The sequence below is a fragment of the Clupea harengus genome, chromosome 23 (genome assembly GCF_900700415.2).
Source record: "Clupea harengus chromosome 23, Ch_v2.0.2, whole genome shotgun sequence".
Classification (NCBI taxonomy): Eukaryota; Metazoa; Chordata; class Actinopteri; order Clupeiformes; family Clupeidae; genus Clupea; species Clupea harengus.
In genome coordinates, this window is record NC_045174.1 from 465,029 (window position 1) to 475,304 (window position 10,276).

At 41.7% G+C, this 10,276-nt stretch overlaps 1 protein-coding gene across 8 annotated transcripts in view; it reads right to left on the minus strand.

Moving 5' to 3' along the window:
- Nucleotides 1-5,145: 5,145 nt before the first annotated feature.
- Nucleotides 5,146-10,276, minus strand: part of LOC105912905 (calcium-activated potassium channel subunit alpha-1-like) — a 90,606-nt gene continuing 85,475 nt past the window's right edge. For 6 of the 8 annotated variants that reach the window (XM_031560793.2, XM_031560794.2, XM_031560795.2 and 3 more), the window contains 2 exons: nucleotides 8,094-8,122; nucleotides 5,146-7,021 (listed from right to left, as the gene is read on the minus strand). In XM_031560793.2, coding sequence (XP_031416653.1) covers nucleotides 6,870-7,021; nucleotides 8,094-8,122 — 181 coding nt within the window. In that variant the 3' untranslated portion in view covers nucleotides 5,146-6,869. The remainder of the gene's footprint in view (nucleotides 7,022-8,093; nucleotides 8,123-10,276) is intronic. The other 2 variants (XM_031560796.2, XM_031560797.2) reach the window with 1 other exon arrangement.

Here is a 10,276-nt window from a genome sequence, read left to right on the forward strand (position 1 = left end):
AAATAACTAACATATTTACGAGAAATATATTTTCTCTCTCTCTCTCCTATTTCTCCTTCACTCTCTCTTGCTCTCTCTTCCTCTTCCTCTCTGTCACCAGTGCCCTAGCTATTCTGAAGCAGCCTGCAGAAAAAAAGAGCACAAGGTTTGAAAGTTTAAGACAGGTGTCAAATCACCATCACACCACACACACACACACACACACACACACACACACACACAGACAGACACTCGGAGACAGCAACTGCTGAAGAAGCCGAATCTAGCAGGAGAGCAGCTGTCACCGGAGATGGCTGAGGGACACGCCTAAGTTTGAGTCACGTCAGGGTGTGTCACTGTCATGGCGAATCTGAGGAAGATTCATTACCACAAACAGCGCAAGTGAAGGCAGAGCAGTGACGGCCATATTGATGACGGGCATGACATGGAGAGAGAGGATGGCGGGTCGAGGTTATGACAGGAAGATTAATCATGAGGTGGGGTGTGTGTTTGTGTGTGTGGGTGTGTGTGTGGTGTGTGTGGGTGTGTGTGGGGGGGGGGGGATGAGATGTCAGAGCGAATTGAGGAAATATATTTATACAAAATCTGATTGAGACACATATACAGTATCTATTTATACATAAGTCCCTTATATAATTCATATTGTGCAAATCAGCTGATGGAGATTGGCAGTCCACCAGCAGCTGATAGCATTCCCAGGCTTAAATACACATCACCTGAAGACAGTCCGTGTGGGTTGTCTTTGGAGTCTTATTGGCGAGATAATTTCAGATTAGCCATATCAGTCATCGGGAGCGCGGATGGTATAATTAGCTTGTCAGCCGTCTGTGTCAGCTGATCTGGGCCCTGTCAGCTGAGAGACGCATTGGACTGGGTGCCAGAGGAGCTGACAGCCAGTCGATAATGTGGCAATTAATGTCATAAATAATTCTTGAACCAATTATATTGAAATGGACCCCGGTGCTTTAAAAAGAAACAGTGCAGTATGTCGCCTATCATCTCTCCCTGCCCAACAGCTGGAGAATCCTTCGGTTTTTCTATGCAATTACCTCTTTCTCTCACTCTTTTTTTTCTCTCTCTCTCTCTCTGCCTACCCTTACAGTATGCGAAAACAATACCGTCAACTGTTGACACCCGTTTATGTGATTCCTGTTATTCCTGGGATAATTGTCATAACTTGTCACATTCGTGCTGCTGTCAGTTGAAGATCCACTCACAACATGAGCAAAGATGAGCACACCAGTCGCGTGTCGCCCGCACATCGGGGGGCTACGCTACGCGCTCTACATGCAATGACCCTCCACCTCCGTACATTACATGTCAGCGTTTAAAACGGCAAAGCTTAAATATACCAAATCTATCTTCATGGCCTTGGTTGGGTCATAGCTACTGTAATATACAGAGTTTACAGGGATGCCTTGAAGGTCGTGTCAGCCTTCTCTGCATAATGCATGAACCCCGGTAGCTCATCTGCAGTTCAATCATATCGAAGCAGGGCAAACCTTGGGATGAAAATCTCACTAAGTAAATCAGTGAGTAAGCTGGCACTTCTATTAACCTCCTATGTGCGACTGACAGAACGAATTCATCACGGTAAATAATAACTCCGCTGTTATAAATCTTGCTTACATGGCCATAAAGGAAAGCTAATGTTGCTGGATACTGCCATCTGTTTGCTGTTAGGAGACTTTACCTTCTGTATTTGTTTAAAGTAATCCCCAGGTGCAGTTTCACAAAAAGGGTGTGCGTGCGTGCGTGTGTGTGGGTGTGTGTGTGTGTGTGTATATGACATCCTTTATTGGGATATGGATGTGTTTGCTTTTATTAGTTCAGTACAAGGCTGCCTCCTCTAGTTATGGGGTCTATTCCTTTTCATTTGAAAAATGCATTTAGCTACTGCTTCTCCAGTCCCAAATCCAGAATGTCAAATCCTCTTGGGATATCATTTGACTCCAGGCTAAGAAAGCTGTATGCACTTTTCGAAGACTACAGTCTGCAGTAAATCTATTCTTTTTCCCCTTTGTGTTTTGTTTTTTTGAGTGAGGGGCTTGGGGGATGTCAAAACATGGCCTCTTCAACTATGTACCTCCTCCAAATGTTCCGCCAGCAGTCTATCAGTAACAGCAACCAGCAACCAGCACCACCTCCTTGCATTCCATCTCTCCACATTCATTACACTATCAAAGGAAGAAGGAGTGGGTGATGCAAAATGCATGTATGCCCCCTGGCACCAAACATGCCAGCGAGGCCTGGCACCGGCAGAGCTGTGTACTAAAAGCATGCAACATCTGTGTAAACACATGGCTTTTTTCCGACGGCATAGGCAATCTTCTCGTGGCCTCCAGATAGATGTCGCAGGAAATCTAGACCGCCCTGAGGGTACGCAGAAACAGCTATGAAGGGGGGCTCAGATATGCATGCAACAGCATGGCAAGAGGCAAGCTGTGCAACCGTGAGATGGAGCACAGCCAACTGAGATGCACTAAGATGATCTTTTAGTTGCATTTGTTATTTTCTAGAGATGTTTTGCTGATACTCAAGGATGGATTAGAGTGCGGTAAATAGTATCATGAAGCATAGAAAGTCATCGTTGACTATTATAACCGAGAGGCATAATGATTTGCTTGATATGAGTTTTTCTTGCACATCTAATAACATTATTAATAGGGTATATCGGAGGATCTAGCAAAAACAACATATACAACAGTTATTCACTGTTTAAAACTACTAACTAACAGATCATTACAACACAAAGTGCTCTTTCTTTTACATTAATGTATGAATGGGGAATCTACATGATTTTGACATAAATGTTTCTGTACCTTTCCTCAGGGATTGTGTATTGAAAGCTATACTGTACAGAACATAATCAGGGTATTGGATTAGAAAGTCATTGTTGATTATTACAACCGAGATGCATAAGGATTTGCTCGGTATGAGTTTCTGTACAGAACATAATCGGGGTATTGGATTATGCATGCCCTGGATTATTGAAATCAAGATATAACTAACAATGTTGGCATTTCGAGATGGATCATACGTTTTTAAAATGTACTAATACACTCTACCCAATTCACTAATTACAGGCACACGTAACGTATTCTTTTCTAGTCTGGGAAGATTTAGGCCTAGTGATCGTCTCCCCTGTCATTAACGTCCATCTTTTAGTTGTTGGGAGAAGAAGTCTTCGCTAAACCCACAGAGAGTCCGGTGCCTCTGTGTCTCTTTAATTTCTTTTTCAAGCCCAAGGTAAAGATTTATCTTCCCCTGTCAATTCAGCTCACCATCAAATGCCAAGCGCCAAGGTCACTTATTTTCTTCTCTGGCTAACAAGATTGAATTGTCATGTCCCCCTAATAGGTTGCATGGGGAATCATTAGCCTGTCGCAGCTGCTTGACTGATGGACGTTTCGTGTCCCATCATCCGGCGGCGGCCTCTCGACCCACCACTATCGACGCCCCAGTCATCAGTGTGACAGGGATGGCTTAATCAGCAGGGAAAGCTTGCAACATCGATTTGACAAGGCGTCTTTAATGACCCCTTGTTTTGGTAAGGGATCACTGTTTATCTGAAACGCCGCCGATGCACTTAAAGTGCGGCGCATTGTCATGGAAACCGCCGTCCTGACCCGGGAGAGATTGCGTCACACTGGAAGCACCGGAGGGGGCGGTTGTGTTTGTGTGACTCTCTCCACACCCGTGGGGTTCTCAGGTGAGGGCGAGATTAGTATCGACAGGTCGCCTGCCCTGCTTTTCTTTTCTTTTCCTCAGAGGGAGTCTGGAACTCGACAAGAACGCTGTTGCTGTTGTGTTAGCTTAGTCCAGATGTGTTTGTTTTAAACTAAATGTGTGTCTATAATCTAAAATGTCAGTTTAAAAAAACCCCACACATTTAGAGATGAGAATAGATGTGAGAACCTGGTGTGAAAGTGAGAAAAACATGAGTACAGCACAAATACATCCATCTTTATTGTGCGAAAATATAAAATGAAAATCATGTACAAGTTATTTACAAACCCTTTTGTACAAGATAATAAATTGCTAAACTGATAATCACTAGATTTCTTATGATATGTCAAACAAGGTCAAATCCACCAAGTACCATCACCCATCATTCAAAACCATAACTTATGTTCCTCCCCCTAAAGATCCACACGTACACAAACACACACACACACACACACACACACACACACACACACACACACACACACACACACACACACACACACGCAAACACACCCCCCTCACACACAAACAGAACACGCAGCTTACTGACTGCCTTTCCAACTGTAGGTAGCCAAATGTTGGTTAAGACTTTTGTTTGTGATCTCTGTATGTAAATAACAATAACATAATTATTAACAACTCCCTTTAAACACCTGAACATGATTTGAGGGGACATTTGAGTCACATGCTCATACCAGTACATTGAAATAAAAAGTAATTTGCAGTGATTGTATGTTCAAGAGCATGAACACAAGTCATTTGAGCTAAACTTCAGTCATTCTCAAAATAAAAAGTTCCCCCGCCCTTAATTAAGAGGTAATTAATAACGTTAAATCAAAACTTTAAATGGGCCAATTAAAAATGTCGCATCGGTGCCACTTCTCGCTGAAGCGGGCTCACAGGATGCCCACTTTGGTCGGAGCAACGCCTGGCACGTGACTGGCACTGAGGCATGAAAGGCTTGGGTGTTCTCAGTGCCAGCACAACACATCGCAAATGCTAAAGCCCTTAACCTGGGCATCATCTTAAATGAGAATGACTGAATTACACTCACAGGGGACAAGAGCAACAATTTAATTAATTGAATTCTGGTTGCCGTTCTGGAACTAAATCAGTTGAGTTTCTGGCAATGGGAAATCAATCAGTTCCTGGTGTTACTGTACATGTGAGATGACTTGAAGTCGTTTAAGCGTTGTACTTCCACTCCCGTTTCATGGTCGAATTCATTAGGGACTGAGACTGAAATGCTTTTTGGAGAAAATATCAAACAACATTTGATCACTTAATGATTTGATCACTTAATGGTTAGATGTGATAACGTTTGATCACATTTCACCATTCAGTATCGCTTTCACAAACTCCACATCTGCCGTATCACATAATGGAATGTAAACAGTTCAATGCAGTTATATTGTTCGTCAATGTTTCCATTCATTTACTGTCAACACAAAAACAATCATCATTCATGTTCACTCAAACTCCCTTTGACCCAATCTGACTGATAGGAGACTGATGCAGAGTATAATGCTATTATGCTCCCCTACGCAGTAATATATTATGACAACAGTAGAAATTATTACATTCAAATGCAAGACTTTAAAGAGCCTCTCTTGTAAAGCTCTAGCGTCATTAGGGTTCAGTCATTTATATGTTACATACAGATGAACACATTTACATGTCATTTGAAGATATTTTTTTGCAAAAAAAGCTCTACCCCTTGGCATATAAGGAAAACTGCAGTATTTCCACAATCAAAGGCAAAAATCAGGAGTGTTTGTCCTCCTGGCATAAAACATTTCATTAAATAAAACGAAAAGCTGCATTTTTGGAACCATCTGCTAAAGAACAACATATGTAGACACACCTGATTGATGAACACCAAACAGTTCGGTGAAATGGTTCAAATCACTCTTAGTATGAGTGTATTGTGATTAGCTACAAGCTAAAACACATTTAGCAAAAAAGCTGCTCCTATCAAATCCCCAGTCTATGATTGAGCTGTGCACATAACTTACTAAATTAGAAAAAATCGCGGTGTTTGGGTTGGCTTTGAGGAACACCCAAGCGATTTCATGCCCCCATGCCAACCCAGTGCCGGGCAGTGTCTTCAACCAAAGAGGGACCTGTTTATGCCCGCTTCACGCAATACGTGGCACTCTGATCTCTCCAGATGCACCCCAATCCATTTCATTTAAATCAGGGATGTATCCAACTCAGAGCCAAATGTCTCGCAGTAGAAATGTAATAATTGCAACTTTGTAGTTTCTCATTCTGTATCTGGTAGGAGCTCAATCATATCTGGGGATGTGACTACATTAGACTGCTCTTTTTTTTGGTGCTTACTTATGCAGTTTAAGTAGATTCATTGGCCCGCAATGGGTCACTTCTGAACTGACACACAAATCAGATAAATGTTATGACTTCATATTAAGTCCTACAACTCATTTCCCTTAAGAGAAGATCGACGCTTATGCCAACCTGTTCAAAATAAGGAGGTGAATTTACAAACCTATGGACTCACAATAAATGCACCTACATTGTGCATGAAAGAACTGATCGAAGGCTGAATGGATGGTTTATGTGGACGACAGACATTAGCACGGCATATTATATAGACGGCTAAGGCACATAACATGCACCAGCTTAACAGGACAGACAGACAAGCTTGATAACCATCTGTACTGTGACACCTCTAACTCTCCTACAAGTGTAAACGTCAGTGAATCACATCTAGCGCTAGGTCACTGTTACCATGTGCTGTTCATCATTTTAGATGTCTCTCGACCCACAAAATGACCGTCATACTCAAACAAAATGGCCACTAGACAGAGTCTGGTCACAAGTGGAGGACAATACTTAAACTGCGCATCTATAAGGTTAGTAGTAAAATATTTCTGGTGACTACATTTCAATGATTGTCTATACCCATACAACATACTGTTTGTATATGATGCGTATCACATGTAGTTATCAGTGGATGTGTGTGTGTCTATAAAATACTCACTGTACCTGTACTCATACTCATCAAATGAAACTCAATATTGGAAGCTATCTCAACCGTATTGGAACAGGTGTTTTATTCACTGGCTGAGTCTGACTGACTGGAGGCCACCTCAAGGCTCTTCTTGCTGGCCAGGAGTTCAGCATTCATCCTCGACTTCGCGGATGGTGGGGATGGGGTTGCCTGCCGGCTTGTACTGATTGACTTGATTGGCCACGTGCGTGTTCATGGGTTTGATCTGAATGTTCCGGGGGAAGGCATTCTCGGGTTCATCTGTAAACCATGTCTTTTCTGTGAAATGGTCACACAACAACAGAGGAAAACAACAACAACAACAAACAAACAACAACAAAGGAGGACGAGAAAAGAAAAAAAAAAGGAGGGAGGAAATATCCACATCAGTTGCAAATCATGAACACACTGAAAGTTATATTTGTATATACATACTTGCATGGTTATATGAGAAATGTATGATATATGTATTTAAATTAGCTTAATGTTTTGGCTGAATTTTGGCACCAACTATCATAGGAACTTGTAGACAAAACATGAACTCATAACTTTGTAATAAGTGCAATTATTTATTGCACGTAGTCACTCATGAGTGTTTGATAAATGATTTTGCAAGATTATGCTGGAGTGAAACCTCTTACAGTATCATTTTGGAACATTCTGAAGAGCCGTATAATAAATGTGGGTAATGTGTGTGGTGTCATTCCAACCGTTTCCTCACACCACTCATCTGAATGAGACATTACGTAGCGCTCGCTCGCTCGCATCTGCCCAGCCTAAATAATGCCTCAATACATCTAGTCATGCATCTGGCCAGTCACGCAGAGGGAGAGAGAGAGGGGAGAGAGAGAGAGGAGAGAGAGAGAGAGTGATAGAGAGAGAGAGAGAGGGAGAGACAGAGGGAGAGAGAGAGAGGGAAAGAGAGAGAGAGAGAGAGAGAGAGAGAGAGGGGAGAGAGGGCAACACCTGACAAACTAATACCCGCAAGCTCTGTATGGAGCGCCAGTCATGCAGGGGATGGGGTCGCAAGGGGCACATAACCCTTAGAGGGGCATGGTTGAAATGGAACTTCTACACACTTCAAACTTTATATGTATATATATTTTTTTTTCTGCTCAAATGTTGCACAATATTTCAAACCACATGCAATGCTTGGATGCTTCCCTGCAAAGCCACAACAGAGCCAAGTGCAACGGGCAACTTTGCTTCCCCATCAGGAAAGCAAAACGGTGAGTCGGAAAACATGACTTCTGTGCCATCCACTATGCTCTCGTCAGACATAGCATTGCTCAGGTTATGGAAGGGTATTATGACAGATGCAGTTTCATGCACAGATCATAGGCTGCCATACCTTGGGCCTTTCTACTCGTCCTTGTAGCACTTCAAAGAAGAAAAGTAGTCTATGTGAGTTTGGATCATGTTTTTTTTTTTAAAGGTCCAACTTAACATACTTTAAAATTAACAAGAGTGTAACCAGGAGAAAACAGTATCACAGTGATTTTTAATGGTCAGTATTCTATTAGCCATGCCTTTTTATGTCTCTCTGGAAATAGCACTACTTGAAGGGAGTGTTTGGGGGACTTCCCAAATAGTCCTCAAATGTAGTACAAGGTTCAGTATAGCAGGATACACACATTTGGACGTGGATATCTAACCCACGGACTGGGTACAAACAAGAAAACACAGAAAGTCAAACAGAACTGCTCATGCTTATTAACCAAAAGTGTTTTTATTTTTTTGTCTGAAGGATTGTGCTACTTCACACTGCTCAAGCCTTAAATTCTCAGCTTTGAGAAGTCAGAACGCTTGTGTGAAACGTCTGTATGTACATTCGGATATGTAGATAGGAATGAGAAGAAAAATATAAGAACAAAAAAGAAAGTATATCCCATGCTTAGTTCAAACATTTCAAGCATTCTATAGAATGTTATTTCTTCACTGTTGCCATGGTTATTTTTGTGCATGTGCATTTTGAAGACCTATTTACGGTTGATTCAAAAGCATGCAACTTGGGTGGCAAATCTCTAAAGCCTACAATTTAGCCTTTAAAATACTGAAATCATCCAGAGACCATGAGGTGGAAGAGAAAGCAAACAGATGTCCAATAAGAGCTACTAGAGAAGGGATAGAGAATTATGTCAGAGGGCCACATACTAACCAGAGACATCTCTCCATACTGCTCAGCAACTGTCAGAGATATAAATATATCTGTCATTTTATTCACAAGATTCAGTCGCACAATTTCAGTATTTTCAAGGAAGCTCATGCAAAAAAAAAAAAAAAAGAAAAACATGCAGTCAATGGGTGCCAGCTTTATAAAGATCCGCAAGAGAATTCAATCAATTCTGTGCTACAGAATCCAACACTTCTGTCACTTAACACCTTGATTGAACTCCTCCCATAAGGAGACCTCCAAATGACAGCAGTGTTACAACTGTTATTGTTATATTCATGTTGTTCAAAAACGTAAGAATAACACTTCCGGGGCAACTCTTTCATTTCTCGGTTAGTGTCAAGTTTGAAGTCGGGCGGTTGAAGGCATTCAAGACTTTTCCCTTATTGTAGTATTTATGGAGATTTAATATGGAGATCCTGTCTGAATACTGGTTATGTTTAGTTCAAGAGATTTAAGACTAAGCCCCAAAGCATCATCCAATGAATGTTCAGCAGTATCCCGCAGGTACTGTAAGTAATGACTCTATACTTAAGACAAGTAATAATTAAGGAGATTAAAGTGCAATTTAAGTGCAAATGGATGTGATGAGGACTTCAAATTAACTCTACAGGCAATTTACAGACTGATCTGATACTGTTTCCATGACGAAAAACAAAACAATTAGTAAAGACAAAATAAAAAAATGACACTTATTTGGTCAAAAAAAAAAAGCAAAATCACCTCATAAATGATGAAAGAAAGAAAGAAAAACAATGGAAAGAACAAATGTGTTTTCCTTTGAAACAATGATCATGTTATTATGGAGAACATTCCACAGGCTTCACTGATCCCACAGGCTTTCTCTGTCCCTATCACACAAGTAGGCTCCCTCAAAAACAGAACGCATGCAAAATGGCACATGGCTTGGGCATGGGTTAGGCCTCTGCATGCATTTACAATATACCTCTCAAACAATCCCACACACACACACACACACACACACACACACACACACACACACACACACACACACACACACACACACACACACACACACTCATACACACACACACACACACACACACACACACACACACATACACACACACACACAAACAAACACACCTCTTGACGTTCTGTACATGCATGTCACACAAAACACACATACACACTAACACAACCATACACTCATAATTGAAGTGTGTGTACAGTACATGCACTTCTCTACCAGATGACAGGCAGAGTTTTGGCAGCACATTCAGGAGGAGGGTTTCAGGGGCAGTAAGGGTACAGGGGAGGAGGGTTTCAGGGGCAGGAAGGGGAGGAGGGTTTCAGGGGCAGGGAGGCAGGAAAGGAAGGATGGAGGCAGAGAGGATGGG